The sequence below is a fragment of the Argiope bruennichi genome, chromosome 6 (assembly GCF_947563725.1).
Source record: "Argiope bruennichi chromosome 6, qqArgBrue1.1, whole genome shotgun sequence".
Classification (NCBI taxonomy): Eukaryota; Metazoa; Arthropoda; class Arachnida; order Araneae; family Araneidae; genus Argiope; species Argiope bruennichi.
In genome coordinates this window covers 104,316,174-104,337,064 of record NC_079156.1, presented here as the reverse complement: position 1 = coordinate 104,337,064, position 20,891 = coordinate 104,316,174, and the positions used below count along the sequence as shown (strand labels likewise).

General features: G+C 29.5%; 1 protein-coding gene across 1 annotated transcript; it reads right to left on the bottom strand.

The window, feature by feature from the left end:
• Nucleotides 1-508: 508 nt before the first annotated feature.
• LOC129971096 (uncharacterized) lies at nucleotides 509-20,438 on the bottom strand. Its single transcript, XM_056084573.1, has 2 exons — nucleotides 18,073-20,438; nucleotides 509-622 (listed from the first exon to the last, which is right to left on the bottom strand). Exon 1 carries the CDS (start codon nucleotides 20,376-20,378, stop codon nucleotides 18,969-18,971), a length of 1,410 nt encoding a protein of 469 aa, XP_055940548.1. The 5' UTR covers nucleotides 20,379-20,438; the 3' UTR covers nucleotides 509-622; nucleotides 18,073-18,968.
• Nucleotides 20,439-20,891: the final 453 nt, after the last annotated feature.

Genomic DNA, 20,891 nt, shown 5'->3' with positions numbered 1-20,891 from the left:
CAGAAATCCACTGATCTTTATCGGGTGGATTCTAACCCAGAAACCCGAAACACAAAGGAACTTCTTACAAAATCAGGAACACCTTTTTCGAACACTGACGTCTCTCCGACTTCTCCTTTCAAGTCTCTCACTAATCTCCTCTCTTTTCTCCCATTTCCAAACAAAAAGCCCGCATTCCAAACAAAAAAGGCGCATTCAGCTTAGAAATGCTTCCTCAATGGTCTTCAGTCGATCGTGAGAATGTCTGTTAATGATCCATCTTCGTAGCTGTGCCTTCCCGAACTCATGTTAATGATAATCAATTCACAGCTAACACCAGCTAAAGTCCACCTGACTTTGACACTTGACAACAGTTGCTGGTGATTGATCGTTTCTCGAAGATTGAGGAATCCCTTCATAATGGGAAAAAAGTTTAATATCTGAATGTTTTGACGCTCTTCTCCCTTGAATATATGATGGATCTCTTTGAAACGATGAAACACAATTGTGGTCCTTTATCTGGATACAACAAATGGCCAGACACAATGACTACTGGTGAAGAGGATCCCTATCTGGCGGTCCGTAGGAGTTTAACTATGTGTGGGGTAACGGGTGACGTTTCATCTGGCCAGAATGCCAATTACTATGTGAAAAAAAAGGGAAAATGTTATAACAACTAATTTTTAAATCTTTTAGAGATATGATTATATTATTAACTAGGTGATATAATGTACACGGAGTCAATACTTTTGAATGTATACATTTTCTAATATACATAATCTTTGAATTTCTTTTTTATTGAAATGAGAATATGGGTATAAAATTCAAAATCATTCAAATTAACTTCCCGATATCGAAATCAGTGAAATAAGAGCAAATGATAAGGGATTACAATAAACATTTCACCAAATTAATATTAATAATAATAATAAACTTTTGAACAGGAAGACAGAATACTAACACTAATTGGAGATGTATTAGTGTTACTAATTGAGTGCAAAATCATAACAATTAATATTGAATAGTGATAAACTGTCAAGACATTAAATAACTTAACTTTATGAGACGCCTTAAAATTTAACGATGAAATGCCATGAAAATTAATGCCATGAAATTAGGTGAAACTTTCTTTATTTTTTAAAATTTAATTCAGAAGTACATCAGAACAAATTTGAAAGACTGATCAATTAACAGTGTATATCAATGTATTCGGGTCTGATTACGTCAAATGTAATGTGAAGTCTTTATGCTAAATTTTTTCCTTCAAACTCAAAGCGTGTTTGATTTATTGTATTTAAATACAATTCTCAAAAAGTATGTTTTGGATATCGGGAAGTCTGAAACATTGAAAACCGTTGAACCGTTTTTTCACGATTACGACCTTTACCTTTTATATTTTTCGTATGCGAGGAAGTAAAAACATGGATTTTTTACATGGTGTTGTTGAATTTTATTTGTTTCATGTTTTTAAACATAGAATTTTATAATAGTTTTTCTACACTCGTTCTCTAATGTTCTAGAGTTTCAAAATTTTGTGAAATTGTATATTCTCAGTAACGATACACAATTTTATAATTTTTTCAGATCATCATTTTAATTTAATAAGTTAACATTCATTGAATTTCGATTCCATAGAAGGGGGATCTTAACTTTTATATTAGTACTCTAGTTTGATGTCTGCTACATTACTTAGAGTATACAGTATCAAAAAAAAAAAAAACAACGAAAACCGTTAAGACCTTAACATAAATGTAACAAAAACTGATGATATATTTTCTTTTACCCAATTTGTTGTTATAATTGGAATTTTCAAAAGTGTAACAGATAAGATCTTTATCTTAAAAAGTAGAGTTAGTAAAAAATAAAAAAAAGTAAAGGCTTTTTTTTCCAATCTAAATGAAAAATCAAACGATAGTTTACAATGATTAGTTTACATCCTTAAATGTTATTATCTTCTTTGAATTGAAAAAAAAAAGAATAATTAAAAATGATAGTTAATTTTTACAAATATATTTAAAATTTGGACGATAAATTTTTAGTTTTTCTCGGCTAATAAAAATCTTTTGGCATTTGTTTGAAAACTTCACAGTTTTTAAAAAATATTTCAAACTTCAAAACAAACCTATTTGTATTTTATATTTTAATATTTGTTTCCTAAATGTTTTTTATTATGCAATAAATGCTATTTATGCCATAACAATAAAGTCATGAATTATCGTTGCTTCAATCGTTGTATCACTTATGAACTAAAACTACCAAGCTTGGTATATGTATATTTTAAAAAATAGAAATGTTCAACTCGGAACGATTTCTAGAATTCTTATTTAGAATTTTAATTAATTAAAAATTAAATAAAATGCTTGCATTCGAAAATATTATTGCATTAAAATGAATTTTGTATCATTTATGAATTCAAACAGTTATCTATTGATTGACATTTGTTAGTTTTAAAATGTTTGACTATGTTTACCAGAGAGATATTTGACTTCAGTAACACTTGAATGAAAGTTAATTTTAATTTTAAAATAATTTATTTTTTTATAAATTATTTTCAATTTTAAAAATAATTAATATTTTTTTTTGAAATAAAATCGTGAAAAATTATAAAAATCTTTTAACATATTCTGAATATTTAAATGCAAATTTTACAAGAGCTGCTGGCTTGTGAGTTAATCAGCTAACTGATCTGCAAGCGACTTTGGGAACATCAAAATTAGTCCTAAGAATAATGCTCTAAAATTTCAACAATGCTTGATTTTAAATTGAATGAATTCAGATACATGGCTAAAATGAATAAAATAAAGATCCAAAATTAGATAGCTTTTTAACAATCATCAAAATTTCAGGTGACACCCGGCCCTCCAAAGCTACGTGGCTCTTAGGAAGTTGTCTATTTTGCCTATTTGAGTTTGCGGCTTTTGATATGGGAGCATGGAAATTAAAAAAAAATATTAATACAGATAAATGAAATGTGGTAAGAAAAGTTGAAAATTAAATTGTAAATCTATTTCATGAAAGGAAGGAATGCCCCAAAGGACAGTCGATTCTCATCACCATAGCATGAAGTTAAACACAAAATTATCAAATTGAGAAGATATAAGATATAATTGAGAGGAGAAACTTCATCTGGTTTCTAAATATCAGAAGGCACGATAAGAATATTATAAAACGTCAATTCTAAATATTAAAAATCATATGACGGTCGCACATGCTAAAGCAACACTATGCGATAAGATAATTTAAATATCGAAACTTATAAAAAGTGATAAATGCCTTTGTTAGAAGAAGCTTTATCTACTGCCTGAAATCAAAGGTAAGGTGTTTTTTTATATGCACTATTAGAACAGACAATGAGAACTGATATTATTATGTGTTTTCAAATCCAGATAGTGGCCAAATTTATCGATTCCGTTAAATAAAAAGATAATGTATTCATTTCAACACGGTATAAAATTATCACAGCAAGTGAGATCACACATTTTGTGAAATATTTAGATAACACTCCTGAGATAGCGAAGGTTCGGGTATTGACTTTATCGCTTTTTGCCACATACGGAAACGAATAGCAAAACATTATTAATGTATTTGGTTTCAATTGCTCTTTCTCGATTGATATTCCTAAAAGTTCTCAAAAAGTGTACTAAATTCATCATTTTAATTATAATATATTAAGAAAACTACAATTTATTAATAGTATTGTTAAAGCAAAAATTACAATTTGTTAATAGTATTCATACAGTTGTCGCCCGATTTTCTGTTTTTGCTTTTATCCCCGGAATTTTGATGCAAAACAAAATCCTGATTTTTAATATACTAACTAGCTTCTTTGATACCCGTCTGTTCTCTCTCATCCTTATCAATTGTATTGTAACGAATCTGAATTTTCTCTGGCGTGTTAATCTTACGGTTGGAAAGAGAAATTTACAGTGATTCGTGATGGATGTTAAATAAATAAAATCTGATCTTGGCGACAGACTTGGCGATCATATTGCAAAAAAAAAAAAAGTTGTATAAAATGGAACAGAGTTGTATAAATGGAAGCCGTATCTCTCTTAAAAAACGAGGTCCAGAGATTCTTTTGGGAAATTCTACGTTACTACATCCTAGAAAGACTATATAAACCTGAGGTGCTTTCTAAGGTATCATCTCTTTCTACGAATTATATTCCCAGAGTGAGCTGTCTAGTTGTGAGAGCGGGCGCTATTATTATGTATTTAGCGATTTTATGTGCACTTGTGTTGTTAAAAGGGTTGGTCATCTGTCGGTCTGTGCATTTATTTGCCTGTAAAGAGATTTAAATTGTATCATTTTTATAGTTTGAGATAATTTACAAAAATTTTTCTTAAATACTTTGTTGACTTATAAACAGTGACAAAGGCATAGCGGCAATAAAAATAGAAAAATATTATTATTTAAAAATCTGAAAAATTAGAATTGAAGCTTACTGGCGATACGATAAATAAAATTGCATTCTGATCAAATTTTCGATGTAGATTGAAATTTTATAAATTTCATCTTCGATATTTCGAAATTTTCCTTGAATTAGGTTTCAAAACTATGACTCCTTAATTCATTTTCTTTTCTACATGAAGTGCTTTTAAATTTTCAAAAATATTTAGTTTTTCATATTTTATATCTCAAAATATATTACTTCATTTCTATTTCATAATAGATGGTTCATTATTCCATAATTCATAATAGATTTTTGAATTATGAAATACTATTTCATAATATATTATTATATTATTTTTTAATTATGATAAATATAAATTTTACCGGCCGATCTGTTCTCTCACCATTTGATCACTGTCTAAATTTTAATGGTCTTGAAATATGTTCGAGCTTGATTTAAATTTCAATATTTATCCAGATTTGGATTCTGATAGAACATTTATACCATCTAGAATAAGTTTGGCAGTATTTACTGATTTAATTGGAAGCACTTCGGGAAAAAAGCATCTATGTTATTAAATTGATTTCAGACTATATATATGAGTGGAATGTGTAATGGGATGTTTATGATTTTTTTTCACTTTTTAATTCACATGCTTTTCTCAATTATATGCTTTTATAGTTATATATATATATATATATATATATATATATATATATATATATATATATATATATATATATATATATATATATATATACAAAAGTATTAAAATCAAGTTAATTGGAAAATCAAATAAACCAAATAAAAAAAGAATCCGGAGTCCGGAAAAGAATTTACCGTTAGGGTTTTTTAAAAAGCGGGAATCACAATCGATAGCTTAAAATTTCCAAGACTGCTGATTGTAAGTTCTTGCCTTTTCGTTTTTCCTTTAGTGCTATTTTACGATATTTTTGTTTATATTGTTATTGTATTTTTACTTTGTAGTGGTTATTTTCTTCTAATTTGTTATTTTGTATTTTTATTTTTGTTAAAATGGTATATCTCTTGGGCCTAATTTCAGGGGATTTTCGGGTCACGAGGAATCATTATTAGAACATTGTCTGGATTTCCTTCACAGAAAAAATCCCTTTCTTTGAATCCCTGCCTGAGGGTGACCCTTGAAAAAGTCTTCAGGCCGGATTCTTTTTTATTTTTATTTGGTTTTTTTGTTTTTCCTATTAACTTGATTTTAATACTTTTGTATCAATTCATCTGTGTTTTAGAAGTAGCTGCAGTTGCGCTCTCTAAATAGTATGAAGTTTCTTTCCTTTTCCTTTTTTGGTTTTAGTTTGAATAGGTAATAATTTTCAGTTGCGATTTCGAAACTGTTTTGTATTGTTTTCATTTTAGTTTCGTTTTCAAACTATTTCTTACTTTAGATTGGTTATATAAAATTATATATATATATATATATATATATATATATATATATATATATATATATATATATATATATATATATATATATATATATATATATATATAATTTTTCGAATTTTTTTTACCTCTAAAAATTTTATTTCATTCATATATAAATCAGTAAATTATGTTGCAATTTTTTATACAATGGATTATTTTTAGCTGAAAATTGGTTCTGTCGTCATTTTATCACTAAGTAAATTTTAAGGCTCATTAATCTTGATAGAGCAATCGATACTGATGAAGCTTGACCGAACTTTCGATATTTATCGAAAGCTAGTATTTATCTAATTTTCGATACTTATCGAGCTTTCGATACTGATCGAACTCTTAATTCTAATCTAGCATTCTATTGTTAAATAAATATCGAAAAATTTTGACAAAAATCATTAATCCTAACTTCAAATAATAAAGATTTCTTAATTTTTTAATAAATAAATTCATTAATAAATAGTAAAAGATTTCTTATATTTTTTCTTAAGTATTGTTACTATTAATAATCTCATTTATCAGTTTCGAAAGTAAATATCGCTTTAGTCTTTCTTTATCAATGGCATTTGATATTGCTGAGCTATTTTTTGTGTAACAGATTTTTCATTAATTTGAAAATTAAATTAATTTCTAATTAATTAACATGCGTATTTATTTTGGATATGAAAAGAGATAAAATTATCAATATATATTTATTAAAAACATTGTATAAGAGGCATTTCGCTGCATTTGACTCTTCATCTCTATTTCATATTTTGTGTGAAAAGACAATGGTTCAAAATTTCAGAACTCAAGTATAACGGAAATGAAAACCAATAGGAGTAGTTTCTCCAAAACTTTCTTGCATAAACTTTAATAAATTTGTCAAGCCAGAGAAGGCTTTACGTGCCACTGGTGTATAATAGTTATGAAATATTAACTTTCAAGGGAAATTTAGCATTTTTACTGAATCTATTGTGTGATATTTGGTGAGTTGTTTGGCAGTTTATCCCTGGCATGCTGTTAATAGAATCCGAAAACTGAATTTGTGCTTTAAGAATGTTTTTTTTCAATCGATTGAAACAAAAATTTCTTACAAAGCTACATTTGTATTATAAAATCTCATACCGAATTCGATACATTTAAGTCATTGCGCTTTTGAATGTTCTTTTTTTACTTATTTGTGAAAGTACTGGTTCACAGATAGTGAACCCTGTTTGATTTGTCTCAAAATTTAACAGATGTCTATAACACTTTAGTTGTTAAATCTGTTGTTGTTGTTTCTTATGGAACTTGCCATGGACAAGCCCGCTGTTACGAAGACAGCGATTTAAGCGATGGGGGGGGGGGCGTCTCTTGTTTTTATAGTAGCGCCAAGAGTATGACTTTACTACTCACGCATCACTCATTCGCTTGCACAACCCCTTTCTACAGGAGGGCACATTCACACATCTCACAGATAGAAAGCGGAAGAAGAACTATGCCCAAATCGGGACTCGAACCCAGGCCGTCCAGATCATTGGGAAGACGCGCTACCCCTATGCCAGGTCGCCGGCTGTTAAATCTGTGTACGGAATCTTGTCTATCTAGCTCTCTTCGTTTTGTAATTATCGTGTTTACTTATATTCGAATAGCCAGTCAGATGGATTTCTTCTGAACAGAATTTATTCAAAATTTGATATTCTGCAAATTTGGCGTAAAGACTGAATTCCAAATTTCAGCCGTATAGCTCAGAGCGCTTTTTAAGTTATCTTTGTCACAAGCAGACAAACATACTTTTTTTTTTTTTTTTTGAAAATCAGGAAGGAACGTGGAGATTCGTCAAAATCTCAAATTCGAATTTTTTGACGATTACTATATTTTCTCTACACCAAGTATACAAAAAAAAAAAAATCTACTATAAAATCCATCTATACAAATTGATATGTATCTAAGTATAATAGAGGCTTTTAAAAACAAAATGTAATGGAAATTAATAAATAGCACACTACATACAAATAAATAAATAAATAAAATTAGATCAACATGCTTCCCAGAAATACGTCACGTAAGTTTGAATTGCCATCTCGGGAAGATTTCTCTCCAAATTTCTCCACTGATCAGAAAAAAGAACTTCTCGACTGTATTCGGTTATAAAATTCGTTACAGCTGCCTTTCAGTAGTGATCTTGATGCATATCAGCGAGCAGCAAAAAGACGTAAAAATTAGATAAATCTATTCTCTGCTTTTGAAGTACAGTACATTTTCCCTTCAGAGAAAGTATCTGGTACTTGTCTGATGCGAAGAACAGCTTTATTGATTCTTTCCACCCCAATTATTCCAAGTTATCTGAATACATGCGCAAAAACATGCGTTTCACAGTCACTGCGTCCACATCATCAATGTGGACATTTCTGAATAGTCTCTTGCATGTTGGTTTAAAACATAGCTTCGAATATCGGAAACTGGCACCCAAGATGGCGGATTCTGCTGGAAATGATTTGATATCCACTTGTAAGCTTGTGTCACAAAGAGCATCCACCTTGGACGTAAGAAACTCCAATGCATTTGAAACATCAGTCTGCTTTACATCTGACTTGGAATCCATTTCATAACCAATGCTCCCAACTTTCCCATATTCTTTTCTAGGGCAAAATGTGATTTCACAATGGATGGAAAGAGTATTATTCGGTAGATACCTCTTCGAAATATCGGGTAAGTGAAACTGTTCATGCGACTTCAGTATAAATTCGTGCTTAAGCTTTCCGATATTTGTTTTATTACCGGAAGAATCAAGGATGAAAAATTTGAGATTCAATTATCTTTCCTCTTCATTATCTTTGGGGATAATTCAACTTTCATATCGCAATCAGTTTTAAATAAGGGATAGCGACGGTATAAGTGTAAGTTCATAGTCATTTATTTTCCGTTCGCGGATGCCGATACTACCTTTGACGTCTTCATTTCATTCTAGTAAAAAGCGCTAAAATTCTGTATTACTCCAACGAATATGCAACATTCTGTTTTCTTTCGAACAAAGAAGGAACCAGATTTTGAGATGGATCCATTCCTTTTCCATAATTTGCAACGAATGGTAATTGTATCAGAAGTGAAGAACATATCAAATTTTCGATAATTTACAGCAACTTCTGGGCTCCTTTGGCGTTTTTGAAATCTGTGTGTATAAACCCTTTTTCGACCTGAAGATGTTCCTTGAAATTCGTTGACGAAGAATTCGTAATGCAACCCGAATTCTTCGGGCACATTATCTTCCTCTTCTCTTTCGATAGTCAACCAAACAGTTGATTCAGACATTCGATGCATCCCAAGTTCTCACTTGGTTCCGTCTATCATATCCACGGAGATCAGATGACTGTACAAGGAGGTTATAATTAAAACATAAATAAAATATATAAACAGCATCCTACAACGCAGACGGTTGAACGGATGGCAATGAAATTTGGCAAATAGACTATACACGAGATGGGCTCATGCAATTTAGGAAAAAAAAAGTTCCAAAATGTCCATCAGAGTGCGCCTTTTCTGGAAAAATATTAAATTTAACGCAATAAACAACCAAAACCGAATACATAAACAACGTTAACATTTATTGACCAGTTTCTGATCACCTTGTCATCGAACCACATTAAGTAAAGGTAAGAAAAAATTAACAGTACGCTGTTTGAGAGAGAGAGAGAGAGAGAGAGAGAGAGAGAGAGAGAGAGAGAGAGAGAGAGAATCAGTTCAGTTTTCAGAAACAAGAACGGATTAGGACGAAATTGCACAAGAGGAGCACTTATTAATCGTGTGCAGGACGATGTAAGGAAATGTGCTTCATGTGACCACCCTCATTCACCTTCAAAATTTCAAGTGGATGGACGGTGTGTTCAACAGCAGATCGTAACTGATCAGTTGTGATGCTTCACACAATAAACGTTATGGAGTTTCCAGCTTTTCCCATTTTTTTATTTTATTACTCATAATACTTTACTGGATTGTTTTGGTCTTTTATTGTGTTAAATTTAATGTTTTTGCGGAAAAGGTGACCTCTGGTGGACATTTTGGAACTAAACTTTTGTTTTCGAAATTCCGTGAGAGCATCTCGTGAATAATCTATATATCAAATTTCGTTGCAATCAGTTCACTCGTTTTAGTTGTAGGATGCTGTTTATAGGGGAAGTTTAATTATAACCACCCTGTAGAATTCCATCTTCGTTTGCGAAAACACTTCGCATTCTCTATCTGCCAATTTATAGCAACACTTTTTCTTTCATATTCCATACTTATTTACGAATTTTGGAAACAACGGAAGAGAACTTCACTGAAATGCTTAACTGTATTTATTTTATAAAAAACAACTATCTCCTACGTATATTTTCCTTAACTGTTTCTGTAGATAAATTATCTTTATATTAAAAGAGAGATATCGCAAACGGAAATTATCAACCTGTTTTTATATCTGAGCTGATTGCAAGGGGCGTAATGAACTGACTGAAGGAATCCAAGGGGAAATAATGTATTGGTTTTGTTTTAAGAAATACTTATACCTTTTATCATAACTTTAATAAAGAAAAATCATAAGACATTGTATTAACTTTGCTTCAGGTATGCAAAATTGATATAGACTAAGAGCGTCCGATACTCAGTATTAGGTTTTGGAATTTATTGATACAAACAAGTTATCTCCTTGACCTTATTCATTTTCAATCGGATGAGACTGCATCAACCTGATACAAATAAATAACTCGATATAACCTAGTACACTGTCTTCCTTCGGCGACGATATGAGGAATGTGTTGTGTTTTTTTAGCATACATATTTCATTTCTAGCCATTAATATTTTTTATCCCATGTAATGTTGCACATAACACTGAAGAATTTTGTCTTCATCTATATTAACTATATCAAAAAATATTTTTATTTTCCTCTTCTCACCCACCCATCAATCACTGTCAAAACTAAGGTCATCGGTAAATTGTCACCAATACTTCTTTCATTGGAAGTTTTGTAAAACATCACTATTCATAGTTTATTTGTCTTTTGTAAAATTTCATATATTAAACTTAGAAAACATAAATTCCCATTCAAATCTCATATAATAATAATTAAAATAATTATGAACATGTAATGCCTGTCCGAGTTCTCAAATTTTATTTCGGACTGTTTTATGCAACTAAATCATCATATATATCTTCGCTGAAACCATTATTAAAATGAAAATAAAAGTGAAACCATCATTATAATAATTAAAGTGGAAAATGTAGAAATTTTACCAATGAATGTGAAACTCCTTTAAAGGAAGTAAGCAAAGTCATTATAATTAACGATTTAGAATTTTCAATCTAAATCTTCAACGCGGGCTTAAGTTTACTTTCAACTATTTTGCTACCATAGATAACAATACAGAGAATACGAGAGTCATTTGTAATGAATCCATTTGTCATAGAAATTGCACAATTTCTGTTGAGAGTCCATACTTGAAATTTACATCATCATGTTGCTTGACAAACAATAAAATAAAAATAAAGAAAAATGGATTGTAAATGTTATGTACATTCTGACTAATCTATTCAATGATACATTAATCACTGTCAAAACTAAGGTCTTCAGTATTAGTATAGCGTTGCCCATGGAATAACACCCAAGAGGAAAAATTAGCTTTAAACTTAACTCTAGCCTCAATAAATATGATAGGGGGCAACATCAAACATAAAAATATATGTAGAAATTATCAAAAATAACTACAAAACAATTTTTTATAGCACACATTCAGAAATATTTAGACTGTTAAAAAGGTAAGAATATGATATATTCATAGACAAAACATTTCCTCAAGAAAAAACTTTTTCGCTTCAGTCAGTACCAGCAGTGTGAAACGTTTGTCCTTGGGCTTTATTAGGAAAATAATTAAATCGCAATTATAAAAGTACTTTTTTTTATTTTGATATGACTTCAATATACTAAAACCTTTCCAAATAAATGTCCTACAAAATGGTACAAATGTCTTACAAAATGGTATTTCAAAAATGATGGTATATGAAATATTTTATATACAATAATGCATATTTAACAAATGCAAGCTTTTTCGATCTCTAATCTTGTCCTTTGTCCTTGGGCTTTATTAGGAAAATAATTAAATCGCAATTATAAAAGTGCTTTTTTTTTATTTTGATATGACTTCAATATACTAAAACCTTTCCGAATAAATGTCCTACAAAATGGTACAAATGTCCTACAAAATGGTATTTCAAAAATGATGGTATATGAAATATTTTATATACAATAAATGCATATTTAACAAATGCAAGCTTTTTCGATCTCTAATCTTGTCCTTTGTCCTTGGGCTTTATTAGGAAAATAATTAAATCGCAATTATAAAAGTACTTTTTTTTATTTTGATATGACTTCAATATACTAAAACCTTTCCAAATAAATGTCCTACAAAATGGTACAAATGTTTTACAAAATGGTATTTCAAAAATGATGGTATATGAAATATTTTATATACAATAATGCATATTTAACAAATGCAAGCTTTTTCGATCTCTAATCTTGTCCTTTGTCCTTGGGCTTTATTAGGAAAATAATTAAATCGCAATTATAAAAGTGCTTTTTTTTTATTTTGATATGACTTCAATATACTAAAACCTTTCCGAATAAATGTCCTACAAAATGGTACAAATGTCCTACAAAATGGACAAATGATGGTATTTCAAAAATGATGGTATATGAAATATTTTATATACAATAATGCATATTTAACAAATGCAAGCTTTTTCGATCTCTAATCTTGTCCTTTGTCCTTGGGCTTTATTAGGAAAATAATTAAATCGCAATTATAAAAGTACTTTTTTTTATTTTGATATGACTTCAATATACTAAAACCTTTCCGAATAAATGTCCTACAAAATGGTACAAATGTCCTACAAAATGGTATTCCAAAAATGATGGTATATGAAATATTTTATATACAATAATACATATTTAACAAATGCAAGCTTTTTCGATCTCTAATCTCAGTTTCTTATGTACAGAAAGAAATTTAATCATCGTATATTTTGGGAAATATAAGCTTAAACACGTGACATTTTTCAAAAAAAAATGTTGAAAGCATTTCTTAAAAATGTATGAATAACAATGAAATAAAAATTTTTAATGACCTAAATTCACTTTATTTTATCTGACCTGCAATTTCATGCCATGTGGCTTGGTTGTAAATTTTTATTTCTTTTTATGACTTGCTATGCATAGTTTCCAACGTTTATTAAAATACTACATTTCTTATCGTATGATGTATATTAAAACTGTAGAAATTAATTTTATTTCAATAACTTATCTATAGTTAAAGATGGCCGAACACTAAATGAATTATTTTCAAATCAATTTTTATTTTCGTTCTTGTATTAATAAGTTAGACTGACTCATGCGAGCATTTAATAACTTTTTTTCAGAATAAAATTGAAATATTTTACTTAATTTTTTCCCAGAAAATATTAATACGCCTTTTAATTATAAGGAAATTACTGGATACCAAAATGTGTGTTTCTTCATAAAATGCTTTGATTTCAAAGAAAAAAAAATGATATTAATTTAAAAAAAAAGTTTTCATTTATTTATTGGAAAACAGAAAAAACTTTTCGGGTACATTTTAAGCATTTGAATTTATATTCAAATTTTTGAGTAGTTTTGAGTACCTTGTTATTTTTTAGACGAGTGTTTTTTCATTAAATGCTTTGATTTCAAAGACAAAAATGATATTAATTAAAAAAAGTTACGTATTTGTTTATTTATTGTAAAGTAGAAAGAACTTTTCGGTGTATTTTAAACATTTGAATTTACACAAATTTTTGTGTAGTTTTGAGTACCTTGTCATTTCTTAATATCATCATCAGCATATTTGGCTAGACAGCCCAGGATGAGCCAGTGTCTTCCTCTGAAATCTGTTCTACCGCATTCTATTTTTGACACTTGTGCGCCAGTTTCTTTCCTGGATAGCCAGGAAGTCTGTCTCTACCGACTCCATGCATCTCATTTTGGATCTACCCCTTTTCCTACTTGTTAGAGATTTATGTAAAATAATTTTTTAAATTTTGGAATCATCATCTAAATATATGAGCCGCCCAGTTCATCCGATTTATTTTTATGAACTTTATAATATCTGGTTCTCTATAGATTTTATATAGCTCAAAGCTATATCTTCTTCTCCAAACATTGTTGATTTCTGTCCCACCAAGAGTGGCTTGCAGAATTTTTCTTTCGAAAATGGCTATTTAATTTTCTCCAGCTTTGGTCAGGGTCTAGGTCTCTGAGCCATAGGTAAGTCTCATTAAGTCATAAGTAGGGTTTGACAGTTTTCAAACCCGGTTTTAAAAAACCGGTTTTTTGAAGTAAATTTGTCACATTCGAAAACCGGTTTTTAAATTAAGAAAACCGGTTTTAAGAATTCATATTATTATGTAAAAATTAATTTTGAACTTATTTTATTTGCTATTCATTCTATGCAACGGGCAGCAAACACATTTTTTCAACGTTGCAAGTTGCATTGGCTTGTGCACTGCACAGTTGTGCCTCGAATTCGTCAATTTATGTTTTTCATGAACATCCCTTTTCACTTTTTTTTCTAAGTGAAACAAAAGTTTCATAAAGTTCATCTCTTTCTTCTCTTCGGATGTTTTGTCTATTGGTATGAAGTCGGTGCTAATAGAAACGTCAGCAATTTGACTGGCTCGTTTCGAAAAACCTGTGAAAGGAATAAATAATTCCCCGTTTTCTACTTCTTGATCATAGTATTTAATGATATTATATAAAATTTTCTTCGTACCACTCCTGAAAGCTTTTTTACACTACTTGAACTAGTCATATCAATACAAAATATTCAGTTAAAATAAAATGCTGTCAGAAATGACATAACACTCACATACACGTGAAAAAAAAATAGAACTAAAAAAGTATCTAATGCGGGAAATCCAAGGTCGAATGTGTTCATCGTTCCGCGTCTCACCCCTTAATGAAATGGAATTGTTGAAATGTGGTCTCAGAATCCGATCCGTTTCGAGTCACGACAGGTTTGCTTAATATTGTGAAGGTGAAAACTGGAAACAAAAATAAAAAGTTGCTATATTTGGTAAAAATAACGTAAGTATTAAGTATGTTTAATTTTTATGTTTATATTTTCTATCTTTCATTTTAAAATTTAAATTTTATTATGTAAATTTCTTCTATCAAAAATTAGTGTAAAATAAGAAGTTCTGGCTTCTGTTTAATGGAATTTTAAATAAAACATAGGGTGTTAAAATATTCCATATTTTCTTTCGTAACGTTTTAACATAAATTATATCTTTAGCTAGGCATCGGAATTAAATTAAGGTGTATGTACACACTTAAAACTTCGAAAATCATTCAAAATATCGAATATTTTTTTATTACTTAATAATGTTGTCTGATCCTTTAGCTTTCAAATGATACCAAGATGTTGTCGATATTCGAAGTATTTCTCGAGTTATAATTATTTTTCTTGAGGTGCTTTCATTAAAAACTCTAGTTACGGTGTTTTTAAAACTCATTTTATGAAGAATGGTATTTTTCCACTATGTTGCTTCATTCAAACAATCATAACTCAAAAAGAAATGAACCAAATACAGTTATTTATATATCAAATTAATCTGTATGAAATAGCGGATGTTTTGTGCTTCAATCCAAGTTATATTTATAAAAATAAATTTTTAATAGATGTTTAAAAGTTAAAATTACAGAAAAAATCTCGGTTTTTCTATTCATCGTTGATAAAAAAATTATTTTAAAAAAAACTATACATTTTTATAACATGTTTGAGGCAGACAACATGAAGATTAATATTAGGCATAATTTCCAACTAGAATTGTGTGTCTGTACAAATTAGAATTAAAGATATCATGTTTCAAAAAATAGGCTAATTAGCTCATTAAATATTATTTAATTAATTAATAATTAGTGTAATATGGTTTTTCTCACTGAAATGAGTTTAAACATATATTAATAACCTACTGTAAAAAAACTGGATTTTTAAAGTTCAAATTTTAAAAAAAATTCTCAATTGTGTACGTACACCTTAAGAAGTGCTTTTTTTTTTTTTTTCAAAAATCCTAGAAAATGTATAGATTAGATTATTTTAAATTGCATTAATATTAATAGTTAAAATAGTAAAATTGTAAAATAAACGTCAAAAATATTTATTCAATAACTTTAATATCATTTTTAGATAAAAATGAGTAAGTCGGAAATTTGGGATAGTTTCAAAAAGTTCGGGATAGACAAGGCAGTCTGAAATCATTGTAATAAAATATTGAGCTGCAGAGGATCATCCACGAGCAATCTACATAATCATTTGAAAGCAATTCATAAAATAATTGTCGGAAATAATATAATTGTTTAGTTTCTTGAAGATCCTGAAGAAAAACTTACAAATCCAAAGACACTGAAAGCTGAATCTTCATTATTTGAACAAACGAATAAAAGAACAAAAAACTTAGGAACAATTCTGTCAAACTCAGTAACTAGTAAGCGAGTATTTTCAATTTCAGGCAATATTGTGTCCAAAATAAGAACGAGACTTAGCCACCGTTTAGTGGATATTTTGTGTTTTTTAAAATCCTATTTTCTTAGGAGAAATTAAAATTCGTGAAAATAATATAAATATTATTTGAAATTTTTGTTTGAGTTTTCGTTATTTTGTGTATGTAATATGCATATGTAATCTTTAATTTTGTTTTTTATATTTTGACTTTGATATTGATTTCGTTTTTTGTTATTTTATATAAATTAAAATAAAATAGAACAGGGAAAAATATTTTATTTTTCCCTATTCAATTTTTTTTGACAAAAATTTGAAAACCGGCTAAAACCGGTTTTTTAGGAAATGTCGAATTCGAAAACCGGTTTTTCAAAAAGTCGGTTTTTGTATAAACCCTAGTCATAAATCATTGATCTAATTAAGATTTTATATAGTAAAAATTTTGTATTTCTTAAAAGGATTTAAAAAATCGATTTAGTCCGTAAAATTTTTATTTGCCTTCATTAGACGACCTTGAATCACCTTGACTATGCTATTGTCATAAGTAACTATAGAATCAAGATAAGTAAAATTTGATATTTGTGAGAATCAGTTTCTAGATGGGATTCGGGCATATATTTGGTCTTTTCACTCTTTATGGTAAGTCCCATGCTATTAGCAGCATGCTCTAAAGAAAGAAAATCATCTTTTAATGCTAAAACAGTTCTTAAAATGACATTTATTAGAATCTGCATATTAATATTTATGTTGTTATAGCAAATTTTAATGCAATTTAGATTTCTTCATTATTTCTGTTTGATTGGTAAAGCTGGAAAATACCAATAAATGCTATTTTTAATCATCTGCGTTATTCTATGGAATATTTTGATCTCCGGTGGAAAAAGAAATTAAAAATACTGATATGTGATTCAAAATTTTAATCAACAGAAACGGAAATGTAACTAAAAAAAATCTGATAACATATTTTCTCTCAACGGAACTGCTGTAAAACGCCATTTATTTTAATTGAAGTCTATTCAAACTGTTGTAAACTTTTAAAGTCTTCAAAAACTTCTTTTAAGTGGCTGTATTTAGAATAATAAAAATAAAAAACGCTCTTAAAAACGTTATTTTATTATAAAAATAGTAAAAAAGAAAACTTTCGCAAGGCAAAAAAATCTGCTAATCAAAATAAAATCATACAATATGAAATTCTCATAGAAATATAAATAGTACATTTGAAATTTTTTTTATTTCATATTATTTTGAATTTTACATTATCATAAAAGAAATCATTACAATCGATTTATTTTATTTTATTATGATCAGCATATTATACCTTCACAATGTTTTCTTTGCTGTAATAAAATTAAATATAAATTTTGTACCTTTTGGCACATAGACAGCAGTGAGTTTTGAAAATATTTTTCATTATCATTTATATTTTTCAGTATTTCATTAATTTCATAATTCATAAAAAAATGGAATCGTGATTATCACTTTTCTTCATATGAACTATCAAATGACACCTTTTATATGAAAGAGGAATTTAATTAAAGCTAATACATTCTCAAAAATTGGTTTTGAAAATATCAAATATTGAATTGTTATCAGAAACACATAACTGTGTAGAGTTTTGGAATCTTAATACATCAGAAGTTAAAGAATAATTCAATATTGATTTTTTTATATTTGTAAACACGAAAGAAAGTTGATTAATGTCTGAAGAATCATTATTTGAAGAAATAATACCATTACTTACTATGAATATTGTAATTACAATATGAGCAACTTCCTTTACAGGTACCGGTAACGGAAGTAATCAAATGCCAAATGGGGATAATTCTCCACATCTCTCCACTGATCACCATAATGTACTTGCTTATCACAATCAGCTATGTAATCATGTACAGATCTGTTCAGTTCTTCATCTTGATATATATCATCCAAAAGTAATAAGACTCAATAGTTTTTACTATAAATATTGTAATTACAATATGAACAACTTCCTTTACAGGTATCGGTAACGGAAGTAATCAATTGCCAAATGGGGATAATTCTTCTCCACATCTGTCCACTGATCACAATAATGTAATTGCTTATCACAATCAGCTATGTAATCATGTACAGATCTCTTCAGTTCTTCATCTTGATATATATCAGCCAAAAGTAATAAGACTCAATAGTTTTATTTTAAATATTGTAATTACAATCTGAGCAACTTCCTTTACAGGTATCGGTAACGGAAGTAATCAATTGCCAAATGGGGATAATTCTTCTCCACATCTCTCCACTGATCACCTAATGTGCTTGCTTATCACAATCAGCTATGTAATCATGTACAGATCTCTTCAGTTCTTCATCTTGATATATATCAGCCAAAAGTAATAAGACTCAATAGTTTTATTTTAAATATTGTAATTACAATCTGAGCAACTTCCTTTACAGGTATCGGTAACGGAAGTAATCAATTGCCAAATGGGGATAATTCTTCTCCACATCTGTCCACTGATCACAATAATGTAATTGCTTATCACAATCAGCTATGTAATCATGTACAGATCTCTTCAGTTCTTCATCTTGATATATATCAGCCAAAAGTAATAAGACTCAATAGTTTTATTTTAAATATTGTAATTACAATATGAGCAACTTCCTTTACAGGTATCGGTAACGGAAGTAATCAATTGCCAAATGGGGATAATTCTTCTCCACATCTCTCCACTGATCACAATAAAGCACCTGTTTATCACAATCAGCTATGTAATCATGTACAGATCTCTTCAGTTCTTCATCTTGATGCATATCAGCCAGATGCAATAAGACACAACAATTTGTCAGATCTAGTTTTTCTTTTAGGAGTCCAGTACATTTTCTCTTTAGGGTAGGAATTTGATATTTGTCCGCTGCGATATACAATTTCATTCCGTCCTTCCAATTTAATTTTTCCAAAGTTTCGGAATACAAGAATATAAGCATGCGTTTCACGGTCTCTGCGTCCACGTCATCGATGCGGACGCATTTCAGAATAGTCTCCTTCATGTTGGTGTTAAACATAGCTTGGAATACAGGAGACTTGGCACTCAAGATATCAGTGTGAGCTGGAAATGTCTCGGTTGCCGTCTGCAGTTTCGTGTCGCAAAGAATGCCCTCCTGTGAAATCGAAAACTCTACTGCGTTTGTTAGATGTGTTCGTTTTACTTCAGCAGCAGAATCATCTGCTTCATATTCAATTTTTTTGATTTCCTCATATTCTATTCCAGAGCAAAGTGCAATTTCAAGATCAAAGGAAAGAGTGTCATTCATTAGATACTTGGCTGCATTTTCTATTAGAAAGTTTTTTGTCACATTAGGCAAGATACATATTCTGCTTGATTTCGATGTAAATTCGCGTTTTAATATCACATTCCTTTTACCTGAGTAATCTAAAAGGCACAATTTCAAGTCGAAAGCTTCTTTAGTTTGATTATTTATAGAAATAATTTCGAACCTTAAACGAGACCGATTAAGTGAGAAGACAACTTTCGCCAATTTTTCATTCGAATCTGACGATATTATATTCCAAACTGTTCTTTGGCTCACAGGGAAATCGATAAAATTTTCAACATTTACTACAGATTTCCAACGTTTTGCCATCATTCGAGTTTGAATAAAGAAATTGCAAGGCGTCTCTATGGATCCTGTCTCTTTCCACAGTTTGCATTTGATTGCAACATGGCCAGGAATGGAAGATATATTTCGATTGGTCGCTGTTATCTTAGGACAACTTTCATTCTTTTGAAATAAGTAAGTATACGCTTTTCTGTCGGTTGAAAATGTTTCATTATTTGTCTTAATTGAAAATGCATAATGCAATCCATATACTTCCGGACCATTATCATCTATGTCTCTTTTGATAGTCAACTCAATATCGGAGGTACATACTCGAAGAACTCCCAATTTCCACCTCGTTGCATCCATAACATCCAAGGCAATCACAGGACTGTACAGCTTCATGTCTAGTTGGTGAAGATATTTGAAATTTTTTACCAGCCAAATTATAGTAACTCCTTTTCTTTCATATTCCATATTTACTTATCCACCTTTGGAAAACAACGAAGCGGAAACTGATCGCACAATGTTCATCTATTTTCTGAAGAACAGATATCTACATCGAATGCTATACGATTTACTTTCCGTAGATAACTTGCCTGCTTATCAAAAGGGAGATAAAGTTAAACTGAAATTTATGATTCGTTTTTATTTTGGTGTTGATTAAAGAAAGCATATCGAGATAGGAAGAGGCGTAGTACTGAATTGCTTATAATATTTTAAGTAACGTTTAAAATTACAAATAATTACTAAATAAAAGATCTTTTAAGATATTTTTATGTATTATTAATCGTTTGCATTATTATAGTTTTGCATCCCATGTAAAAATGGTTCTTTCTACGGTAACCCATGTAAAAGTAGGATATATTTACCCAATAGGGATTTATCTCCTGGATGTATATGCCCATTCCTGCCGAAAGGGTTAAGTCACTTTTCAGGTTTAGTAAATAATTTTTTCCCCTCACTTCGATAAGAAAACTTGTGAAGTGA

Coding starts and splice junctions, on each gene's coding strand:
- LOC129971096 (XM_056084573.1), bottom strand. CDS start 20,378: ATGGAATATGAAAGAAAAGGAGTTACTATAATTTGGCTGGTAAAAAAT.